The sequence below is a fragment of the Lycorma delicatula genome, chromosome 6 (assembly GCF_047948215.1).
Source record: "Lycorma delicatula isolate Av1 chromosome 6, ASM4794821v1, whole genome shotgun sequence".
NCBI lineage: Eukaryota > Metazoa > Arthropoda > Insecta > Hemiptera > Fulgoridae > Lycorma > Lycorma delicatula.
Genome location: NC_134460.1, coordinates 33,008,000 through 33,033,575, shown reverse-complemented (window position 1 = coordinate 33,033,575; position 25,576 = coordinate 33,008,000). Strand labels below are relative to the sequence as shown.

Genomic DNA, 25,576 nt, shown 5'->3' with positions numbered 1-25,576 from the left:
AATAGTAGTAATTAATTAGCGCAAAATTAACAATACCCACACTGACCGAGGAATAATGCTCAGCGGCCCAGATTGTGTCAAGAATGGATGGGACATCGGCAATGGAAATCTCCCGTTCACCACTCTGTCTAAAAAAAAAAGTAAACATTATTCCGTTCTGATATAAAATACTTTATGAAAAATCGTTACAAATAAAAGCATAGAAAAACGCAGGAATATTTCATCAAATTTGCAAAACGTGTTTGACCGTCACAAATATACAAAAAACAGATAAAAAGTTAAAAGATTGATTGAAAATAGGACCCCGTTCGGTCGGTTAATCAATCATTTTTTCAAATAGCCCAACTTTTAATAAACTACGATAAAATAGGTTTTCATTCCAGAGAAAATGGGATGTTTTTGTTGAACCTCAAAATTGGAAATTTAAAATGATTTTTTATTCTCACTTTGATAACAGTAAGCATACGTCCAATTATATCTCTTTTTTCTGGATGTTGAAAATTAAGTATTGTAACGCGTGAAAAAATGCCAAGCCTGATCAGAATTCGAACTCAAGAATCTTTCGCGTAAAAGTTACCACCACCACAGATGTAGCATCTTGTACTTTACGATCATTTTTTATTATTTTAAAATGTAAAAAAAAAGAAAATTTTCAAAATTATATGAATATTAAAATCGACGACTTAAATTTAATACATAATTATTCAAACTTCCAAAAAAGAGCAAAAATATTCTTTAGTTTAGATCAATCTGGTAAATTAGTGAACTAGCATTCCCCCCCCCCCCAAACCATATCAGATGAGAATGATATGTCATATAAATGAGGTGTAGTCTTGTACAGACTCACCGGGTTGGTCTACTGGTGAACGAATCTTCGCAAATTAGCTGATTTGGAAGTCAAGAGTTACAGCATTCAAGTCCTAGTAAAGGCAGTTACTTTTATACGGATTTCAATACTAGATCGTGGGTACCGGTGTTCTTTGGTGGTTGGGTTTCAATTAACCACACATCTCAGGAATGGTTGACCTGAGGCTGTACAAGACTACACTTCATCTACATTCATACATCTCATCCTCATTCATTCTCTGAAGTTATACCTTACAGTGGTTCGGAAAGCTAAACAGAAAATAAAGAGAGACCGATCACTCCTGAGAAGTGTGGTTAACTGAACCCCAAACACCAAAGTACACCTGTATCCGATGTCTAGTATTCAAGTCCGTTTAAAAGCAACTAACATTTAATAGGGTTTTGAACCTCAGAACCTTTGACTTCAAAACTCAACTGTTAAACAAGCGATCTGCGACGATGCGTTTACAACTAGACCAGCCCAGTGGGGAATTCAATAAACATAAAAGAATTTTTTTTAATATTATAATCAAGAAGAAATATCGGGTAAAACAAACAATTATAGATAAATATATTTCTAACATCTTTAGTGATAATTTTCTTGATGTGTGTGTGTGTGTGTGTGTCATCATCTATCTCTGGTAACTACAGGTCTATACCCAATCACAGTTAGCCTACTTTGTAGTGGGTGAAAAAAAATCAAGCTGACCGGGTTCGAACCGAGAACCTTCCGGATGTAAGAAAGAGAGGCTGACACTCCCTCCGCCAACTTCCGTTGCACGGTGATAACTATATGGCTTATAAGTATATAAATTAGCAATAACACGATGTCTTTTATATTTACTTTTTTTTAATCACATATTTCGAAATATTTTTTTCTATTCTAATTCATACATAAACACACAGCAAGTTATTAATATGATTTATTTAGTTATACAGCAACATTACGTTGATATCGAGCAACAGCCACTAATGAAAATTGAATGAATTTTTAATAGAGTGAAAAAAGATCATGACTGATCAACAGTCATGATCTTATATATATAATTTATTTTATATATATATATATATATATATAAATTTAAAAATTTGCTTTTAATCACTTTTATATGATATCTATACAGTTTTAGTTTTTCTGCTTAAAATAAAATGGCTTTTACCGTTTGGTAATTTTATTTTATTCAAAGCGTCTTATAAGGTGCAAGATCAAATCGTTAGATTATTTCATGAAAATCTATACTAGGATATATATTTTTAACCTCCGGGACCACCGTTAGGTATTGCTGCAGAGGATGAGATGAATGATTTTTTAGCGTGTGAAAATGCCATGCCTGACCGGGATTCGAACCCGGGACCTACCGGATGAAAGGCCAAGACGCTACCACTCGCGTCACGGAGGCCGGCAGGATTTTTCAATTACAGGAGCTCAAGTACACACTTAAACAAACAACTCAAAGAACCAATAAATACGTAACCAAAGCCTCTACTTCGATAAGTTTAGCAAAAAAAAAAAAAAATAAAGATTAAAAAAAATGAGGCTCATACAAAACATCTTACACACGTACAACACAGCCGACATTGTTTAGGGTAATTCTTTACATATTATTACTATATAATTTCGTGTACGATCAATAATTAATAGTGATGAAGATAAAATTAATAGCAGATTTTTAATTTATACAAATAAGATAATAAATTTAAAATAGATAATTATTTTAAATAAATCTTAAATCGAAATATAGAAAAATATTAAAATCAAACATACGAACGGACAATGCATACGTTGAACATTCACTTAATTTACGGAAACAGAGCCTACAAGTGAAATGAACATAAATTTAATAGTAAATCGTTAGATTGTGAATACCAATTATAATTTCTACATTTAATAACATGTTAATACGGATCAAAGTAACAAATTATGCCAAGGTTAAATTAATTTAATAATTCATCCTTGATTTGTAAAATATCCCTGATTACACAAAGTTAATGTTAATAACAATATTATTATTATATTTTATTATTAATAAAAAATGTGTATTATTCTCATCACGGCCTTCAGATAAACTGCTACTTAAGAACGTGTTACGTAGAAAATAATTTTAAACTCGTTACTGAACTTTACACGATTGTTATTATTTTTACAGAATGTATATAAAAAGCAACACTCTTATTCAAGATAACCCGGTAATAACAATATTTTTAATATCTGTTTATATTTTATTTATTGTTGTAATCACTCGGCAACACATTCTAACCGTCTAAATTTAATTATAATTCACGAAACCAGACTTTTATTTTTAGTAAGTAAGTATCTATTGAATAAAAACCACCTTGGTGCCATATCTTGGTTAGGTGTATTATTTATTCTGTGTATTAATCTTGCTGGTTCATGGTTCGTGGTAAATAAAATACAAGAACACTGTTCACTTATGTTTGAAGAATATATTTTCGTAAAATATAATGATCATTATATATAAACATATTTCAGATTTAATTTAGTTTGTATGTTACATTGTTGAAGAATATGTGTAATTTACATGTTAACTGTATGAAGTGTAAATTTTGGCTGAACAATAGTAAAACTGTAACACTCGAATGAGTCTTCGAATGATGGTCAGAGAAAGAGAGAGAATCTTGTGCGGAGCCGGCTTATATAGTGTAGATGGAGCCGAGTGAACCGCCAGGAGCTGTGCGAATCATGAGCCGGGTGAATCGTCAGGAGCTGTGTGAACGGTACGGAGTTGCGTCTGAACGGTATCAAAAAGTTTTAATTCAGAAAGATGATAGAGCCTTAATCCTGTTGGCTTTTGAACTTGTATACGATAGAAAAGAATTGATAAAATAGCCGAAAGAAAAGTTTCAGACCAAAGCAAAAGATTCAAAAGAAAATAAAGAAAATAAAGATGTTAACATTGTTGATTTTCGTTAAGATAATGAACAGAAAGGGTTCAACGTTTGGAGAGAAATTAATTTTCAATACAAACAAAAGAAATAGAATGCGATTCATTGAACGAATTAAATAAGATGTATGTAGTGTTTTAAGCCCACAATTGTAACAGGTGTTAGCGCTCTCAAAAAGGACATAATTTTTTTCTCGCGCCAAGCTTACTGAAAAAAGTGAAAGTTAAGAGATTTTCCATTGCCTTCTTCACCGAATCAAATGTACGGTCGCTTACTACATGGCAAGCCTTCCTTCTATTTCTCTTTGTATTGGTGTGCATCATTATTATCAGAGAAAGAAACTCTATCCGGTGCCTTTTATATGTCAGTTGTCTTAAAAGGATCACTGCCAAAAAATAAAATGACTGAAGTAGGGTAACTAATGTACTCCTATTTGTAGTAAAAAAAAAGTATTCTGGGTACATGCTTAAACTCAGAGAAAAGTAAAAAATGTAAGACGTTAATAAAATTGGGCGATAAATTTACAAAACTTCGACCGAATAAACAAGATATAAAAAACAGATTATCAAAAACGATTAGAACATTTATGAATAAAAAATAAAAACGAAAAAATTTCCTGGCTATTAAATAAAAATTAAAAAAAAAATATTTTTACGATCAGTAACGCTTAAATCAGCGAAACGTTTAGGAAATCTGAAAAAAGAATTTAAGCATCTGAAATTTTATGTTAAAAGGGAATATTTAAAATTATAAGATTTAAAGAAAAGTTTCTGGCACAATCTAATGAGACCATCACGTAATTGAAATATTTCTAGACAATCAACGTGATGTAAAAATTTTGAGGTTAAAATATTAACAAAACACAAAAAAGAAAGAATAAAACTGAACTAATAAAATGTCTGATTAAAATAAAATACAGAACGATACAATAAATAAATTATTTTTTTTCAAAAATGTTTTCAGGAAGTTTGTTTTCCTAAGAGCTATCTTTTATTAGGTATAAGCAGCTAGTTTATATTTTGAAAGTGTAAAATGCTACGAATAAATGAAAATAACGACAAAAGATAAACGTAATTATCGATAAAATAAAATTTATTGAGACATCTTCTATAGAGCAGTAGTATAAAAAACTAAATCTTTTTCTTTTAGAAAAAATCTGATATGGGGATCACATGAATTCCTTGTACGCTTATTAAATTACATACACACATTTTTAAAAGTACATAAAATTTTATTTCACTAATAACTTCTGATCTTTTTTCATACTTTTTTTTTTATTGACATTATTGAATTGTTATTTATTGTAAAAATGATTTACAATCACAGGTTAATAATTACTAATAAATTAATATATTTAACTTTCGAATTTGACTGAATTCGAATCGATATGCCTTCCCCTTGTAAGATCAAAATATTTCATTATTTAAAATTTTATTTCGCTATAATTCTGATCCAAAATCCAAACTTTTTGAATGTTGGGCTTTTTTGGACATTTTTGATCAAGTCAAAAGGGGAAGTGCACAACTAGATGTTACAGCAGACCTAAATCAAAAATTTCAACATCCTACGGCTAATCATTATTAAATTATGCGAGATACGTTACTACAGACGCCACGCCTAAACTAGTCAAAATGGATTCAGGGATAGTTAATATTTCCGTTGAAATCTGAAAACCGAAATTATTCGCGATCACAATACTTCCTTTACTTCGTACAAGGACGTAAAAAGTTTGCATTGAATTGCATAAATAGCTAGCTATCCAGGGCTCCGCTTTCAGAGTATTACTACTTAAGTGGAAAAATAAGGCCTCAGTTTTATAAGTCAGAGGATTCACTTCGGCATATTTACGGGTCGGCACGAACCAAAAGTATAAAAACGCACCTTAGAAATAAAGATTTAAGCAAAAAAAAAGTTATTCTACTCTTCGAGTAAAGTTTTGTGATCCGAGACCCGTTGAAACGGTACCTCCCCACCCCATTACTAGATTGTAATTAAAATTAAACTACATCAATGATCTATATTTAGAAGTCATAGTCCAAATTATTTAAAAATCGGTTTATCCAGTGCGAAATTTAAAATAAAACCTGGCGAAAAAACGCAAAAAAAATTAAGCTTATTAGTTTTCCAGCTTGAATTAAATTAAATTATAAAAATATAAAACAAAAGTGGTATACTAATGCAATAGAATCGTCTTATTAATATAACAACGGAAATTAGAGTCCAAAAATTAAAAAATTAAAAAAAAATGTTTTATTCACCACCAGAAAGGATTAGGTGGGGCTTTGGCATTAAATTATGTGAAAAGTTTGAGGCACAGGACCCATAAGTTCCGTATCTCTTTGACCCCTTCACCGATTGTGGCCAAAATTAAATGACATTATCCTCTACATATAAAAATTATCATGCTAAATTTAATCAAAATCGGTCGGTCTGGGATCAAGAAAAAAACAGACCAACATGTATGCATGGATATATATACATCTTTTCGGAATTTTTCAACGGTAAAATCGCATTTTTTTGGTTGGAGCGGGTACGAAAGGTCAAGATGGGGAAAAACCACAACGTTCAAAATTGTACCCAGTTAACACACTTTTTCTTATACTGTATATTGTATAGATATACAGAATAAATCATACAGACGAATGAAAAAAATCATAATTCGAAGAACACCCTATTTTACCATAAAGTTCCCCTACAGTAGCATGTAGTATTATTTGTATTTCCTGATAAATATTACTTTGTTGAAAAAAATTATTTTTATTTTGGTGAAAGAATTTTTTTATTGAAAATGAACGTCAGAAAAACTGATGAAAAATAAATTACACAGAAATAAAAACTAATAAGCGTTACGTAAAAATATTCATTCTTTTATACTAGTTAACATCAATTCAACTTTAGATAAAGAAAATCAGAGAAAATTGTTTGTAATAAATTATTTATTATTATTCAGAATAAATACGATTTGAATAAATTCATATTATAAAACACGAATCCGAAATAAAATAATATAAAATGAAACCACATATTTCTCTCTAACGAATTCTATAAAATTACTGTAAGAATCAATTTTCTGGATCAATGCTATAGCCTAAACAATTTTCTTTCCAAGGTTATTTCGCAATTTTATCCTTTAAACAGTAATATGAAAGGAAAATGTTAATTTTCATTAAACTATATCGAATAACACACATTTATTATATATTACCATTAAATTTTTATCCGAATCTATTTTCTCGAACGACCAACAAATTTAACGGCCTTATTTAGTTATTATAATTTTTACACAAAAAATAAAGATTTTAAAATCAAACTATTAACCGTAAAAAAAATATATATATATTAACAATCCTACTATCATCATAAAAGAACAAAATAAAAAATAATACGCAATTTCACTTTATTGTAATTTTCATTATGAATGGAGGGTAAAGAGATTGACCGTTTAATCGCACTCTCTTCCAATCCATTGATTCTCAAACTTTTTCGCCCACCGCCCACATTGAGAATCAAAAATTGTCTAGGACTCCCAAAATTTTTATACTTACCATCTGTTAAAAATAATAATTGCAATTATTGTTTTTAACGTTTATAAAGACAAATTAGCCTTTTCTCTTTTAAGTGTAATATTTCGGTTCAGAAAAATCGTAGAGACATACAAAAAAAGAAATTAAAGCTAAAGTCTTAAGCTTAAGATGTTGAATTTTTTTATTTCGGACTGTTGTAACATTAGTTGTGCACCTTTTCCCTTTTGATTGCAATCGACTGGACCAAAATTGTCCAAAAAAGCCCAAAATCCAAAGTTTTTAGATTTTTTACTTTTTCGTAACTGCAGTAATAAGCCGTCATTGAGGGCTTTTCAACAACATATCATAACTGATACTTATTTTCATTGGAGTTATAGCCAAATTAATGAAATATTTGGTATAAGGGGACGGTACATCGGTTCAAATCCAACTTCATTTCCTTTTTTTTTTAATTTAAATTTATTGATTTATTAATAATTATTAACCTTTGATTATAAAAATAATTTACAATAAATAATTTTTTAAAAAATATCAGAAGTTATTAATGAGATAAAATTGTATGTACTTTGCATGTTAAAAAAACGTGTATATGTAATTTAATAGGCGTACAAGGAAGTCATATCGTATCCACATCAGATTTTTTGTAGTCATTCCCCTGAAAAATCCTACCTTACATGTTTATAATATTTGAAATAGAAAAATAATGGGATAAATTAGACCGATCTTTTCTTTAAAAAAAAAAGGATGATATTGTATTTGCATAGAATTTAATGTAAGTTTTACTACTTTATTTTTGTTTCAGATGAATCAACAGTGCAAAGTTTGTGGAGAGCCAGCAGCCGGTTTTCATTTCGGGGCATTTACCTGTGAAGGTTGCAAGGTAAGATAAATTTATAATATAAAGGAAAATTTTAAAAATCATCTAGCGGTTATAAACTTCTTAAAATTTCACATTTTAGTAAAATAATTTTTCTAAAAATTTCTACAATTATAATGCAAACAAATTGCGACGGTGATGATCATAGTAGAAGGACATTTTTTTTCTGTTTTCAAATCCTTTTTCCTCCAGTTTCTCTTGATGTCAGGGATAATATATTTGGCAAGAATGTACGTAAACATGTCTCCTTACTAACAATAAAATATAAGAATACCGATCGACATATGTTCTAAACGATCGATTCATCCAATTACTAATCTCATCCGATGTTACTTAACTTCCTTGTTTATATGGAAACTCGTTATAGTTATACGCTTAAGAAAATTATAATGCAGTGAATTATATGTATACAACATATTGATAGGATCACGGGTCTAGAAGCCGTACATAATTCCTATCGGATTATCACATCAGATAATTACTGTCGTTTAGATCGCACAGTAGCCATGTCATCAATAAGAGACAAGTTAGTTTACTATTCGGTCATGACTTATCCGGGACAGTGGTGGCCACGTGGTCGACTAATAAGTAATTCCATATCAGATTCACGGCTGAGAGTTTCCATGAATAATATATTTTAAAAAATCCAAACAAATTTATTATTTTAATTCGATTGTTCATTAACAAAAAATAAATAAATAATATATATATATAAAAATGGTGCCTTAAACGATAAAATCTTTGCACTGCCAATGAAGCATGGATCAATGATTATAAACCGTTAATCTACGATATATATCCTTCCTTAATTAGCTAATCGATGATAGAAATAGTAATTACTAAATTACTACGCAAGATTTTTTTTTTTTTTTTTTTTTATTATAATTAATTACTAAATTATAAATTAATCCACAGCCTTGATTTAAAAAAAAAAAAATGAAAATCTATTTCTAAGTTTCAAGAAAATAGGACAGATTTAATATTAAAAATATATTTAAATCCACGTTTTTCTCTTTATAATTCAATCACGGGAATATATATGTGTAAAACTGGGAATGAAATTTCTCATAACGGGGTTTGACAATTCTTAGTTCATAGGGAGACTCCTTAAATTTTCAAAAAAATTATTTCGAAAATAATCCAAAGATTAAGTGAAATGTAGACAATCAATATACATTAAGATAAGAAGTTTTAGATAAGAAATCTAGATCCATAAATAGGTTTGAGATCCCTTGAAATCTCTAAATTGGTTCCGACTTGAAATCTGTTGGTTTAAATACTACGATAATACAGTACATAAATTATATTCTAAATTTGTTTTATATAACTGATGTAACGATTACTCGTTACAAATGAAATCTTATTAGAGGAAAGGAACTAACCATTATTCTACCATATTTGTCGAAGGAACTAAGCGTACTAGAACTCTATAAGAAGACACAACCTTTATTTGTAGCTGCATATAAGTATAAAAAAATTATATATCTTTTGACGATGTAACTTCAAAAACATTCTACAAATAAAAATGGCCAAAACGTAACTTTTTTATTTAAAATAAACACGAATATAAAATATATAAAAGAACTGAACTAATTTAATTAACTGTTTTGTCATTTCCCCCGTAAGGAATTATTTTTTATAAAAATAATCTTTAACCAGAGAACATTCGGTTAAAAAATTGAGACGTAACTTACCGCAGTTTACAGTGAATATCGATATTTTGTGATGGTATTTAAGTGACGACCCACCGGGTTGGTCTAGAGGTTAACGCGTCTTCCCAAATCAGCTGATTTGGAAGTCGAGAGTTACAGCGTTCAAGTCCTAGTAAAGCCAGTTATTTTTACACGGATTTGAATACTAGATCGTGGATACCGGTGTTCTTTGGTGGTTGGGTTTCAATTAACCACACATCTCAGGATTGGTCGAACTGAGAATGTACAAGACTACACTTCATTTACACTCATACATATCCTCATTCATCCTCTGAAGAATTATCTAAACGGTAGTTACCACCGGAGGCTAAACAGGAAAAAGAAAGGTATTTAAGTGACGAATATTTTTGTTACGTATCAAAATCATTTGCTGTTTTATTTATTTCTAATATTACAATTTTTTTTAATTTTATAACGACACAGCAACTTTACAATCCGATCATAGAAAAATAAGTAAATATGATGTATTTAAACTAACATTAAGTTGCCAGACCCAGCGGCTTGTGACTTAATAATAAAATAGAAGAGCACTTCGTACGGCCAGAAGTCAAAGGCCACCTAATTGAAACGATAAGGCAAACCAAGAATATTGTTCCTCGGCAATCTTGAAAAATCACTGATCGTGTTATCTTATAAATTGACCGCCAAATAATTCTGGTAACGATCCAAACGATTTTGATACCGTAGGTTGAGCAGAGAGATTTCCTGCCGAACGGTTCGCAACTTGAGATCATTACATATAAGGCTTATGTACCAGGGTGTGTTGAGTATTTTCCGCAGTGCTTTTATTTGGTAGCGTTCAAGTATGTTAATAGTGGAGTTGCACCCTGTACCCCACAATTCAAGCCCGTAAGACCATGTGTACAACTGTCAATTTCTTTGGCGATCAATTTATTAGATAACACGATCAGTGATTTTTCAAGATTGCTGAGGAACAATATTCTTGGTTTGCCTTATCGTTTCAATTAGGTGACTTTTGACCTCTGGCCGTACGGAGTGCTCTTCTATTTCATTATTAAGACACAAATCAAATGTTGATAAATGTTCAATCAAAAAATGGATTTATAAATCGATAATTTACTCACCCCTGAAAGCCGACATCTATGTCCTATCAGCCAGCACGTGTTTAAACTTGAAATCCAACTGTTACGCTTAAAAGTGATATGTTTCGCCCAATTAAGTCGTCGATAAAGATGAAAACCCAAATATTTACAGTGTTGAGATCTCGGAATCGAACGTTAAAGATATTTCAATGTTACAATAAGGGAAGGAAAAATAAAGACGCTAAAATAAAAAGTTAAGAAAATTAGAACCAATGTTATTTAAAGGCGTAATTTCTAATAACCTAGTAGTAATAGTGAATTTAATATAATCTTGCTTCATGACTGGTCGATTATCAACTGTTTTAATTTATCACATACCATACATATAATATAAAATTCAAGATAATGGTCGTAAAACTACAGTTACTGAATTTGATTTCATATGTTACTTGACATTTTTTTCACTTTTGTTAACATATATATATATAAATTAAATTTTTTAAAAATGTCCTTTGAATGACTGTATATTATTTTTCATATTACAGCGTGTATTGTCAGTTTAAAATAATATACATAATTTCTTATTTGCCAGTTTTTCTGATTCTTTAATTAATTTTTTTATCGTTTTAGAATAATAGGCGTTTTTAATATATAACACATAGATGCATCTGCAATTTTTCCCAATATTTTATTGTTATACAAACGTAATTTTCGGATAGGTTATAACAGTTTTTAAATTTATTTAAAGATTTTTTATAATCTATTACACATTTCACTGGCCTGAATTCCATAGCCCTAGGTGACTATATGTACAAGGTACTCTGTCTCGTGCAGCAATTACTATTGTTTTTTCTTTATTTTCCCCCAATTCGCTCCCCCGTTTCACTATTCCAGTACATTTATCACAATATATATTGAAATAACTTTTATCTGTTTTCCTACGGTGTAACATGCATGATATCTCACGAAGAAATGGGAATAACTTTAGGACACATTATACAAATAAAAATTCATACTAAATAAGTACGGTCACGCTTAATTTTCGAGATACACCTTGCGTAGAAGTTTTCCCTGGATTTCTTTCCCAACAGTACAAAGTTGATTTTGGTTCTAGATACGTTCCGATATTGAAAAGATTCTTGTTTTGCTTTTAATACAAGTCAAATATCCTGAATTCTTTTATTCCATTGATGTTACGTAAATTTTCTGAGAATTAAATTTTGTCACAATATTTTATTTCTTTATCGTAAATTTAATGAAGTTACTGTACGTCAAACCTAAAAAATTTGGTTTTGGGATTTACAATAATTTTCTAAAATAACATTAGAACTTAGTCCCAAACCTGTTAAATTAATTCTTAAAATCAAAAACTATATGAAGCTATCAAATTTACCTCTTAATTTAAGTATCAAGAATTTCAGTATGGCTTTATTCTCGAAGCAAAAATCGAAAATTTTCGTAAACGGTAAATGGAAAACACAGCGTTCTGACACATGTTTACACGGACTTGTTTTTTATTTATATTATCTTGTAGAACATATTCTAAAATTCTTTCCGTTTCTTAGCTAGATATTCTGTATGATTATAAACAGATAATATTACTACGTATATATTACTGTTATTCTTTAACATAAACTTCGAAAAATTAATTTTTTTTAAATTACATCGAATTACTGTTTTCGGCCGAATTAAATCATTTGTATATATAGACAAAATCAATTTTAAAATTATAAGTACAAAAGATATAAAAAAATCATATTAAACATTCAGTGCCAGCTTTAGTTCATACTTGAAATATAAGTTACGTCAAGTATATAAATATAGAACAAGTTAAGTATTATGTAAGCTGAATATATTTATAAGCAAATATAAATTACGATCGTTTTACGTGTGCGTGGGCATATGTATATAAATAAATACATACGAAGATTGAATCGGATCGGGGGGGAGGGTCACTGCGTGCGCAAGTCTAATTATTTGGACACAAGACAGAGCCGTACTGACCTTAGCGGCTGACTGTAATGAAAGCGGGTGTAATAATTGCACAATTGGGTTTACACAGGCCAATGGAGGCAACAGCGAAAGTTTGCTTCCGATCTACTTAGCAATACCCCTTGAAGGACGTCCGTTTCAAAACATACTCTTTTGTTTACACTCCACGGAACACTCGATTCATTCAGATATTTGCATTTTCTTATTTATTTTCTTCCTCGCCCATTAAAAAAAATAAACGATAAAACAATTGATAAAGACGACTATAACTTCGCGTCCTTTCGATACGACTTCCGATCAGATATAATATAATAATTATAATACACCTGAAGAAGATTACAAACTACTAACACTGTTCACATACACCCGCTGGCGCAAGCTAGGATTACATACACACCAACAACAAGGACGCCTCATATTTGTAGCGGTAGATAAAATGCTGCACACAAATTCAATGTACAGCGAGAAAATTCGTATCGCCCTATGTATTCTCCCTTAAGTAGTATGAAACTTTCAAAGACGAGACGTAACGTTCACCATTTATATCTGGAATCCCCAGATTTGAATTATACTTTCTCAGAAAATAAATTTCATCTTATAATTTGCTTATATTTCATTCAAAGCGTGTGTATATATAGAGATCACTTAAATAAAAAAATTGATGGAGATTTTCTTAAATACAAGTGTATTTATTTATTAAAGATTAAGATTATATATATATATATATATATATATATATAATATATAATATAATTATAATATATAATCAGCTCAAACATTAGAATACAAAATGCCTCTATTACTTCACAGACATATGTGAAAATGCACACCAATTATCTGTTGTATCCGGATTTATTAAAACTGAATTTACAAACCATTATCAGACGACAAGTAAGGTTGGTACTAATTACGATGAAAAATCATCAGGTTTTTAACAAACTCAAAATTTTGAAAAATCTTCAAATAATTTTTTTCTGATTAGATTCACAAAACCATTTTACAATAAAAAAGGCGTGAAATTTTTTTCTTAAAGGTAAACGATTCGGAATGATAGGCCAGCCAAGTTACGCTTAGAGAAAAAAAAAATTGTTAGCTGGACTTTTATAAGTGGAAATGGTAAAAAGGCTTATAATAAACGTAAAAAACATAAATGCGTGAGCGGTGGTGATGAAGGGGAGATTTGGAGGGTTGAAAGAAAACTTTTTCCCTTACAAAAGTTGTAGCTCATGCAAAAATCTACTACTTTTGTAGAGGTCACTTTTTAACATAAGCTAAAATTTTTTTCCACCTCTAGATGAGTTATTTCGATCGGTCTATGATTACAGAATAGCTAACAGAAATAAAATATGTTTAATTAAACGTTGTAATAAAATCCTTATTTTGCACCTATCTGCGAAATTCCTGTTTTCCTTAGGCGTTACTAAATATATACATAAAACTTTAAAATCTTGTAACCAGCATATATAATGCTCATTGGCAGATCTAACTCTTGACTAAGCGCGGTTTACGCAAAAAGCTATCCTATAGTATGTTTCTCGGTTTAGTTTTACATTCATCGCTAACTTTTTTTACATTTGTTTTACATTCATCGTTCTTTTTTCTCTCGGAATCCAGTGTTATTTCATCAGTTGCGTTGATCACAAAAAGAAAAAAAAATATTTTACAGGAAGAATTATCCTTAAACAATATTTTGTTGATTTCATGTTCCGTAAGGTATTTGAAAACTCGATTCACGGCTTCCATTATCAAATAAAAACAGTTATGTTGAAATATAAAACTAAAATGAAATAATACAAATAAAAACAGAATACAGATCACGTAAAATTTAAAAGGTCAAACATAACTTAAACCGTAAAACCTACCTCACAGAAATTTTTAATTTAACATCGGGGTCGCGAACAATCTATTAGTATGACCTCTTTAGATTTAAGTAATGCTTTTTATAACGCACGTTATCCCTTATATATCTTAATCTTGTAATAAAGGAAGTATCAGTCAAGCATACGTAAACAGATGTAAAAAATGAAATAATTCATCCACTAACAGAATTTACTTGAAAAATAAAATTACGTTTGTAATTTTTATTATGATTTAATCAATTTTTATTATGATTATGATTTTACGATACAGTCCTAAAATTATTTTTTACCTTTTAGTGCGTTTAATTTAATAGTGGTTTTAATTATTTTTTACATAGTTTTTATTTTCTACTTTTTAGTGCATTTAAATAAGAATAGTTTTTAAAAGGTTTTTTACATATTTTTTTTTATTTTCTACTCATAAGTTTATGAGTTAGTCTTCATAAGTTTATTTTTTACAGTTGCGCTAGCGTACAGGTTTGAGCGTATTTAGTGAAAGATCGGATCGGTACGTTTTACGGTGGGCAAGTGCAATCAAAACATAGGGCTAAACGATTTAATTTCCGGATAACAAAGATCCGGTCGATCAAGAGTGAACCCGATACGTTAAACAGTTAGCCCTCGACCAGCTGATATATACGCCGTTTGAATCGTGAAAATCGACGAGCTGTTGCCGAGATATTACGCTGCCACCCCATCGCACTCCTTACCCAATTTCCGAATGGCGCCCCAAGAGCACTTGATGTTATTTAATTATTCGTATTTATAAGTACCGACATGCACGTTTCTCTTTTGATGGAATTACTGTTTGTAAATTTATATTTTACCCGCTTTCTTAGGCTGTATCTTTAGATATTTGAAACATAAGGTACAAGTCCAAAACTTGTCTATCATAAACGTGATTTCACTTATACTAATTTCCAATCCCTATACCGTCTTTGTTAATCCAGCACTAAACAATGAAATGACACTAATCCAAAAAACAATGAAATTTCATTTTTCATATTACACTTTTTCTTTTTTGTTCAAAAAATAAAATTCATAAAAAACAGTAATATGAATTTTTTTTTCTAATAATAAATGTATTAATTTTTCATGTATCTATAAAGAAGGTTTTGACTACCAATGGGGGTCAACGTCTCAATCGTTGAACCATGATGCTCGTTTAAAATGACAATAAAACTATGAACTAAGGCCATTTACCAGCTTTCCATTCGCACGTTGTCACTTTAAATTTTACTTCAATTTCTATTAAAAAAAAAACCGGTAACGAGTATCGTATATATTTAAAATAATATCTTATAAAAGTATCATCTATTAATAAATAAGTTGCTGTTAATCAAATTATATTTTGTAATATGTTATTAAATTAAACGGATAAAGAAAATAATTAATATATACATTGGAAATTTAACAATTTATAAACTCTACGCTGATTTTCCAAATAATCACTACAGACGACACCTTGGGCATCCAAGAGACGGTCAACATGACTTTTCCCGCTGAAGCTTGTGTTCAGAATTTCTTTCGGACAGGTGAACTGGTGTGCTTCCATTACATTTTCAGAAAATAAGAGTAATATAACCCAATATATTCGATAAATTAAAAAAAAAAAAAATGGATGTTAGCCCGTGTGAAGATTAGTTACGGACTATCGGCAAGAGAGTTGGACATTTATGGTTATTTCCGAAAATTTTTACCGAAGAAAAACTACAACAATATGATATCGATTTCACATAGTAAATGTGCAAACAGATTAACGTAATGCCGGCCTTCGTGTCGCAAGTGGTAACGTCTCGGCCTTTCATCCGGAGGTCCCGGGTTCGAATCCCGGTCAGGCATGGCATTTCACACGCTACAAAAATTGAAATTCATCTATCCTCTGAAGCAACACCTAACGGTGGACAGGAGGTTAAGATTAAAGTAATACAATAAAAAGTTATTTATTGATAAACACGGAAAATAATAAGCCAACTAGACGCTGAACGCAAAACCTTTTACTTCTTTTAAGGTTTATCAATATTTTAGATAAATGTTCGGCATCAATTTATCTAAATATTACTTTAAAAAATTACCTGCAGAATCAATCATTTTTAATAAATTTATTTCATATTTAAAGCTACAAAATTTTTTAACAACAAATCGAACTACATTATTTTATTAAATACAAGTTTTTATAATCGCTACGTAAACATTCTCAATCATTCTTATGACCGTTTTGAGACACCGTTACTGCTGATCCTACGATTTTAATTAGCTGATATTAGTACAGCTGTTATTTTCAACTACATTGTTTTTAGAATACGGCTGAAAAGTATGTTGGATCTGAACACAACCAAAATTGACAACAATCTTGTTATCTTAAACGTATAGAAAAAAGGAATACATATTTTAACATACTAAAACATTACAAAATAAATATACAATAAGAATATACATACTAAATAAACATTAGCAAATAATTTGGATGAGAAATAACACATTAATCGGATTAAACATCCAGCAATGATATTGCAATAAACGATGAATAATGCGAATCAAACGCGTTCTTGTACTCGTAATAAAAATAAATTAACGATTTTGTTTGAAATTTCATTAACGACATTAATATTACTGAATCGTACAGTTCACTCGGTTTAATGCGCTCAACCGATAATGTAATTTTTCACGTTCAGTTAGTGTAAGAAACCTCTGGACCGAATAACATCATTGAAACATTGAAGTAACGCTAATATAATATTTGTATTCACCCTCTAAATGCGGTCTTGCATAAAGTGTCGAAGTTTAGTATACCCGATCCTTAAATAAATAATTAAAAATATTTTTTCTAAGTTTACCATTAGTGATCGAAATTTTAGAACGCAATGTTTTTATAAAAACCGAACGGAAATATTTTCAAAATTATTCAGTTCGATGTTTACAACCTACTCTGATTCTTACGATAAGAAATTAATCTTTTATTACAAGAAAAATGCCAACCCTGTCCTGTCCTGGATTCGAACCCAGAAGAATGAAAGAAGACTACACGTAGGATGACACTTGTTACGCATATTTTATTACCGTAATACTTTTATTAGTTTTTCTAATGAATAAACTAATATAGATTAAAAAAAATAAACACAGACGCTTAAAACCAATTTATTAAGCTAAAATAAAGTCATTTAAAATATTTATCTTTTTAGGTTTTTTTTTTTAATTTAATTTACTCTACCTGAATTAATAAAGTAAAAATTAACACCTAAATACGTATATATCCGATGAATTCTAAAATGATCCGTTTTGTTACAGATGACGTATCAGAAGCGAACCGTGAAACTATTAATTCAACCGAGCATCCGTCCGCAGGCTCGGTCCGTGTGGTGGTCCGTCATTGAAATCGGTATAACAACCAGAGCAAGACGCCCACAATTTCCTCTCGTATTTACAACAAACTAGAGAGAATGATCCCCTCATCCCCACCCGACCGCCGGTCTTTAAAAAAATAAAAAATAAACAGTAGCGATAATAACCACGTGACTTAAAAAACCTAGCTTGTAGTTAACAGAGTGAATTACGTAATTTACGCGCTACTATTATAGTCCCTCCTATTGTATGCACTTGACTGCTTGCATCTTCCTCGTTTAACCTGTGCCGTAATCCCGCAATAGTTTTGTATAAAAATACGAAAACAACGACCTTGATCTAGTTCCTCACTGAAACGGAAAAATAGGGACAGTCGTATATACTTATATAGTAATACGTGTGCCATTAAAATTTTCTATTGTTTCATAATATCTGCTTAAATTACTATTATTACTACACGATTACATTCGACTTTTAATTACGTACTTTAATAAAACCCAATAGGACTTAATTATATTTACTACGATACTGTAAATTGAAATATATATTTTTTTCTCTATTAAACGAATTTTTATAAGACCTTGCGCCAGTTAAATGATATGGAAATGAACGTCGACTATTTTAAAGTTAATTATAAAGATTTTACAATACCACCGACATTGTGGCTGAAATGTTAAAATATTAAATTAATCTATCAGACAGATTATAAATATTTTATATAATTTTACAATTAAATCATTTATTTCAACCGATTGATAAACGTTTTAGAATCTAGTTAAAAAATAATTCTACTAGTTAGTAGCACTGTAAGAAGTAGACCGCGCGTAAATTGACTTGTACATCGAAACCAAATTATTAAAATTAAAATCATAATACAATGCAAAATGGAATTTTCGATAACTTGAACGTAAAAGAAGCAGCAAGTACATAGATCATTTTACCGTTTGTAATAAAGTAATAAAGTAAGCAGAGTGTTATTTATATAGACATCACAGATATTACTGACGTAATTGTCGGGAGATACTTTCAAAACTCATCTCTTTTTTTAATATTAATTTTGAAAAGGAATTGTAGATATTTACCTTATAAATCGAAAGGATAATCATAAAAAAATAAGTTCATCAAAAAAAATCAAAATAAGATGAATTGTTAAATACTAAAATTGTAAAAATGCACGATGCTGTACAGTAATAGGAGTCCCAAAGATGAAAACGATAGGCGTAAAGATGAACTAAATCGTAAACAGCGAATTATCTTACGGATAGCCGTTAAGCTTTAGACTAGAAAGCGGAGACTGAAAACGATGGATGATGTCAGGAATGGAGATACAACGCGCTAACTATGACTTAACAATGAAAAATTCCTCTTCCTCCCCGTAGTCCTTTCCAACAATCTAAGCAAAATAGTAACGACAAATTTTACAAAAAAATTCGTTATACATTCCAAGGAATCGTTACGCCTAATTCGAGGGAACCTTCCTATACGATTTAATAAAAATCAAAAACTTACTGTACAGGACCGTCAAAAACGCTTAAAAAAACGAAATGCTAAAAGCAAATTATAACAGCATATCGCTTTGGTCGTTCAATTATTCATTTATTTTACAAATGAATTTGACAAAAAAAAAAGATATTTAACATAATAATTAGAATCAAGATGTTTTTCCTAAAATATTAGTATTTTATTTCTGCGTTATGAAAAAACAATGCATTTTCAAAACAGTATACATAATAGAAAAATATTTTCCGCCTTTAAAAACATACGGTAACAGACCAGATAAGGTTTATAAAAAAAAAAAACAGTAAAGTAAATTAAATCACTCAAAAAAAAATCTGATGTGGACACACGACTTCCTTCTACGCCTATTAAATTACATACACACATTTTTTGCTGCACTTCACTTATTTAATTTGAAAGTGAGATTCGATCCTCCGATTCTTTAATAAAGTGAACAGTTACACAATTTCATTGTGGTGGACACCACATTGCATCACATTTTTTTGTGGTGTCCGTATCAGCATTTTATATTAGTTTATATATTAATGTTGTTTCACGTCGCTCAGTGAGAACGTGCCCGATCCGCAACCCTACACACATCGGTTCCAATCCGACTTCATATACCTATATTTTTTTAACTTTTTTAAATTGAAATATATTGATTTATTAATAATGATTACCTTCTGTAAAAAGTTTTGAATTAAAATGAAAAGTACATAAAATTTTATTTCCCTAGTAATATCTGGTTTTTCACACTTTTTTTCCCCAGTTACAGGTTAATACGAGGGACATTCAATAATTAGACACACTGGTGTAGGAAAAAACTGTGTATTTTTACAAAATGGGACTTTTACTACTTCTCAATATAATCTCCAATAATATTAATACACTTGTCCCAACGATGAACAAGTTTTTTTTTATACCTGATGCAAAGAAGTCTTTGTCTTCTTTTATTAGGCATTTTCCCACAGATTCTTTGACCTCCTCGTTGTTTCTGAACTTTTTCCCACCTAATGCCTCCTTGAGTAGACCAAACAAATTAAAATCCGAGGGAGCCAAATCTGAACTGTAGGAAAGATGTGGTAGTATCTCCCAACCCATTTTTCCAATGGTTTCTTAGTTCAGCTGGCCGGAGTGAGGGCGAGCATTGCCGTGTAGCGATATCACGCCTTTTCTTAGAGATCCGCGACGTTTTTTCTCATTGCTGGCTTTACTTCTTTCATCAGCATGTCTGAATAGTAGACACTGTTTATTGTACGCTGATTTTCCAAATAATCACTACAGACGACACCTTGGGCATCCAAAAGACGGTCAACATGACTTTTCCCGCTGAAGCTTGTGTTCAGAATTTCTTTCGGAGAGGTGAGCCGGTGTGCTTCCATTACATGCTTTGTCTTTTGGACTCTGGTTCAAAATTGGGAACCCAAGTTTCAAAATACGTTAAAATTTTGTTTAGAAGAACCTTCCCTTTCATAGCGTTCTTTCAAGTTTATACACACTTTCAGTCTTGGTTCCTTGTGTTGTTGCCTTAACTCTTTCGGGACCCATCTTGCGCTTGTTCTGCTGTACTTGAGCTTGTTACTGATGACGTTATGAACTGTGCTAACACTTACTGCAACTGTTTTTGCTATATGTTCAACTGTAATACGTCGGTCTTCACGAATAATGTCGTCAATGCGGATTTCAAGCAAAGGAGTTGACCTTCAACTGGCCGGCCAGGACGTTGCTCGTCAGTCACTGAGGTTCGACCGATTTTGAACTGTTCTACCAACTTATAAAAATTTCCCCGGTACACAGAACAACTTTCATCGTACTGTAAAATCATTCGAGAAAAGATTTTAGACGGTTTTTCACCTTCATAAAGCAAAAAACGGATCGCTGAACGTTGTTCAACTAATGTGGAAACTTCTAACGGACACGCCATCGTTAAATGTAATATTGAGGCTATAAAAAAAAAATAAACAGTTTTTATCCGTCAGCTGTTCTCACTCATCCCAGTGATACCAACCTAAAGTTATGAAAGTATAAAACTTCTCCTACAAACTGTTTCATTTCTACATCAATTTTTCTACTTAATTATTGACTATCCCTTTTAATTATTAATAAATCAATATATTTATTTTTTAAAAACGGAAATGAAGTCTGATTCGAACTGATGTGTCTTCCCCTTGTAAGATTCAAATATTTCATTAATTAAAATTTTATTTGACTATAACTGTGGAACCGATGAAAATAAGTACCGCTTATGATATATCGTTGAAAAGATCTCAATGAGGGCTTGCAGTTAAGAAAAAGTTCAAAATCCATATTTATTTTGGATTTTGGGCTTTGTTGGACACTCTTGGTCCAGTCGATTGCAATCCAAAGGGGAGGTTCACGACTAGATGTTACAACAGTCCTAAATCCGAAATTTCAATATTCTACGACTAATCGTTGTTGAGTTATGCGAGATACAAACGTACGCTCGTATAGACGTTACGCCGAAACAAGTCAAAATAGATTCAGGGATGGTCAAAATGGATATTTCCGTTGAAATCTGAAAACCAAAATTTTTCGCAACTGCAATATTTCTTTTACGTACAGAGAAGTAATAAATAATAAAAAAATATCACTAAGATCGCCATTAATAAACTATGTCGCTAAACTGAAAAACCAAATTATTTTCAAGAGATTTAAAAAAATTACCGATTGCCGATAACTTCTGTTTTTTACAAATTTAATGGTACTGTAAATCCTAATTTTTGTAAGTTCAATAACATTTTTCTCACAATAGCATTTTATATTTCCATTAGGATTATTAAAATCGATTTAAATGTTATTTTCTGCCCTTCCTAGCACTGTTACTATTAACATTCGTAGTAGACTCGTTTCGGAGTACCTCCATTGCCAAAACTGCTTTTAATAGTGACCCTTCCTGAATTGGGAACGTCTTAACATCATTATTTATTCGACGATCTCAACTCATGAAGGCTCAGAACTAAAAGTAATTTTGATAATAGCGGTTTTTGATAAACGGTATTTTGCGGTATAAACGATAAGCGGTATTTTGATAAACGCTTAACTACGAATGTTAGAGTTACAATGCTAGGAAGGGCAAAATATAATACTTAAATCGATTTCAATAACGTGTTTTTTTTATTTTACGACAAAGATAAGTTCGATATTTTTTTATAATATATATAGTGATTATTATTATATTTTATTAACTGAATCTGACCAGAAAAATGTTAATAATTTATATTTTATTATAATAATCATTTAATATAAAACAAAATAATCTGAAGTTAATTTTTGTCTTAAAAAAAAGAGTCGAGGATTTCGGAAAATCTATAACACAGTATTTATTTATGTAATGTAATGATTTTGAAAAAGTGGTAATAGGATTCACGAAACGAAGTTTTTTAGAAAAGAAATTAATATCCTGTACGTTAGAGTTTTCAATATCGTAGTTATGCTTAAAAATTTTATTACGGTATTATACTACTATTCTAACAATAAACTATTGAGAATTTAAAATATTATCGATAGAAATTCGTTCAACTTCAAATTGTTATATCAGAAGTAAATCTTTCTGATTCAATGGATTAGATATCTTCCAAATAACGTAAGAAAAAATAATACCACTTGGTCCTGCTTCTATCGGTTGCACTCATCTTATGCGATAATATAGCAATAACAAACGACTAAATTATTTTAAACTTCGACCCGGTCAGAAATAACAGATTACCAATACCGTAAAATTTCATTTAATTAGGTTAAAAATAACTTAAAATACTATTGTAAACCAAATTTTAACGTAATTTCCTTCTTTTTTTGTTTCAGTCGTTCTTCGGACGTTCATACAACAACTTAAGTTCGATATCAGAATGTAAAAATAATGGAGAATGTGTAATAAACAAAAAGAACAGAACATCGTGTAAGGCGTGTCGACTGAGGAAATGTCTTTTGGTAGGTATGTCAAAAAGCGGTTCAAGATACGGAAGACGTTCCAACTGGTTTAAAATACATTGTTTATTACAAGAACAGCAACAGAATCAACAGAAGAGCAACGGAGGAAACCGAACGGACCCGCCGAATAATCTACCGACGCCGCCCGTTCATCTCGACCCCAGACTGCACATGCAGTTAATAGCCAGAAGCAAAGACGAGCTGTTGATGTTAAGTTTAGACGAATCGTCGCCGACGATCAGCTCTCCGGAATCGCATAATTCGGATTCTTCGGTCGAAGCCGGTGACGGAAGAAGCCGAACGACGGCGGAACGCCAAAGCGTACCGTTTTATAAACCGCCACCGGGTCCGTTTTTACCTTTCCCGTCTTTAGCGTCATTATTACCCCATCCGGCGTTTTTCCCGCCTAATTTTTCACCGCACCAACAAAATCCCTTACTATTTCCGTCACCTAATTATCTTTTTTCGACGAAACCTAACGCGTTTACGTCACCTCACATCGAAGAAGAAATTTATAATAAAAGATATTATTTAGATCGCGTCCTAAGATCGCAGAGATCACCGCCTAGAAGGGATAGCGCGGGCACGCCTGAAGATTGTACGGAAGAAGAAATAGTTGAAAACGACGTACCGATCGATCTCTCTGTTAAAAGTCCGAGAACGAAATCGGAAGAATCTTCTTCGGATCACGAACATTCCGATGAAGATATTAACGTCGACGAAATCAGGGACGAACAGAACAACGTAGTACTTCCGGAACAAGTTAAAAGGACAACGCCCCTCGATCTTACGACTAAAGTATGATTATAAAGACAAGTGTTATGGTTTGAAATTATACGTATCCAAATAGAACGACATTTAAAAATGCGATGTTAAATTATTATAATTAACAATTGATTATAGACGATATTAGTCGATAAAAAAATAATCTAAAAACTCATTTGACGAACGATAAATTTTAACTAAAATAATATTAAACAGGAAAAAGTGTGACTTACCTAAAACAAATTTCACAAAACGATATATGATTTTTAGATTTCTGTGAATAATAATTAAACGCTATAAAATAAAAATCAACATCCTTATTGTGATCCTTATGTTAAAAGTGAAAATTGTTGTAGTATTGGTGGAATATTAGTTACTGTTTATCTTATCAACGGTTCAGCTTACTACAAACAATTGCAACAAATTTACCCGAAATTGGAATAAATACGATTACTTTGAATTATCATCATTATTATTATTATTATTATTATTATTATGTTTATTTACACCGTAAATCAGCGGCATGAAATGTAGTACATGCATATGAAGCTGCAAAAAAGTAACAATAATTGTGTTCTTATTTTATTTATTAGTTTTAATAATAGATTTTTTTTAAATAATGTTATTATGCTGTTAATGAAATCAACAATAATAGTAATAATAAGAGGCTATAATTAGAAGTAAAAACAGCGTGAAATAAACTCTATGTAATTTACTTTCAGAATATATTGTTTGTTATATCTACTACAATAATTATTAAAAAAAAATAAACAAAAAATGTACGATAATTAAATATGAATTATATATATACATATTATAATGGTAAATAATATTATATTGCTTGATAAAGATTGTAATATTAACAATTATAATGTTGCTGAATAAGGAACTCGGGTCTACCCATCATTTGTACGGAAAAGAAAATATAAAAAAAAATTAATGTATCGTATAATTTTAAAGCGTATATTTTCAAGGTATAACTTAGGATTTGAATCGAATTGTTTCATCTCAAAACTTGTTGACTGAAAAGTAGTAATAATTTTTTGTTTTAATCTTCACGAACTAAATTAGTATAAGTTAATATTTTTTTGAGAAACTCAATTTTTAATTTAAAATTTCCAAATAAAAAAAAACTAAAAATGTACTTTATTAAAATAAAACGAATTATATGTACATTACAATAGTTATTTTATAAAAAAAAGCATAAATTAAATTAAAAAAATAAAAAAGACTGATTATATGGCTACCGGTTTCCAGTTTGTAACTC

At 30.5% G+C, this 25,576-nt stretch overlaps 1 protein-coding gene across 2 annotated transcripts in view; it reads left to right on the top strand.

The window, feature by feature from the left end:
• Positions 1 to 25,366, top strand: part of LOC142326491 (uncharacterized) — a 143,843-nt gene extending 118,477 nt beyond the window's left edge. For both annotated transcript variants that reach the window (XM_075369072.1, XM_075369071.1), the window contains 2 exons: positions 8,077 to 8,154; positions 23,419 to 25,366. In XM_075369072.1, coding sequence (XP_075225187.1) covers positions 8,077 to 8,154; positions 23,419 to 24,348 — 1,008 coding nt within the window. In that variant the 3' untranslated portion in view covers positions 24,349 to 25,366. The remainder of the gene's footprint in view (positions 1 to 8,076; positions 8,155 to 23,418) is intronic.
• The last annotated feature ends 210 nt before the right edge of the window (positions 25,367 to 25,576 follow it).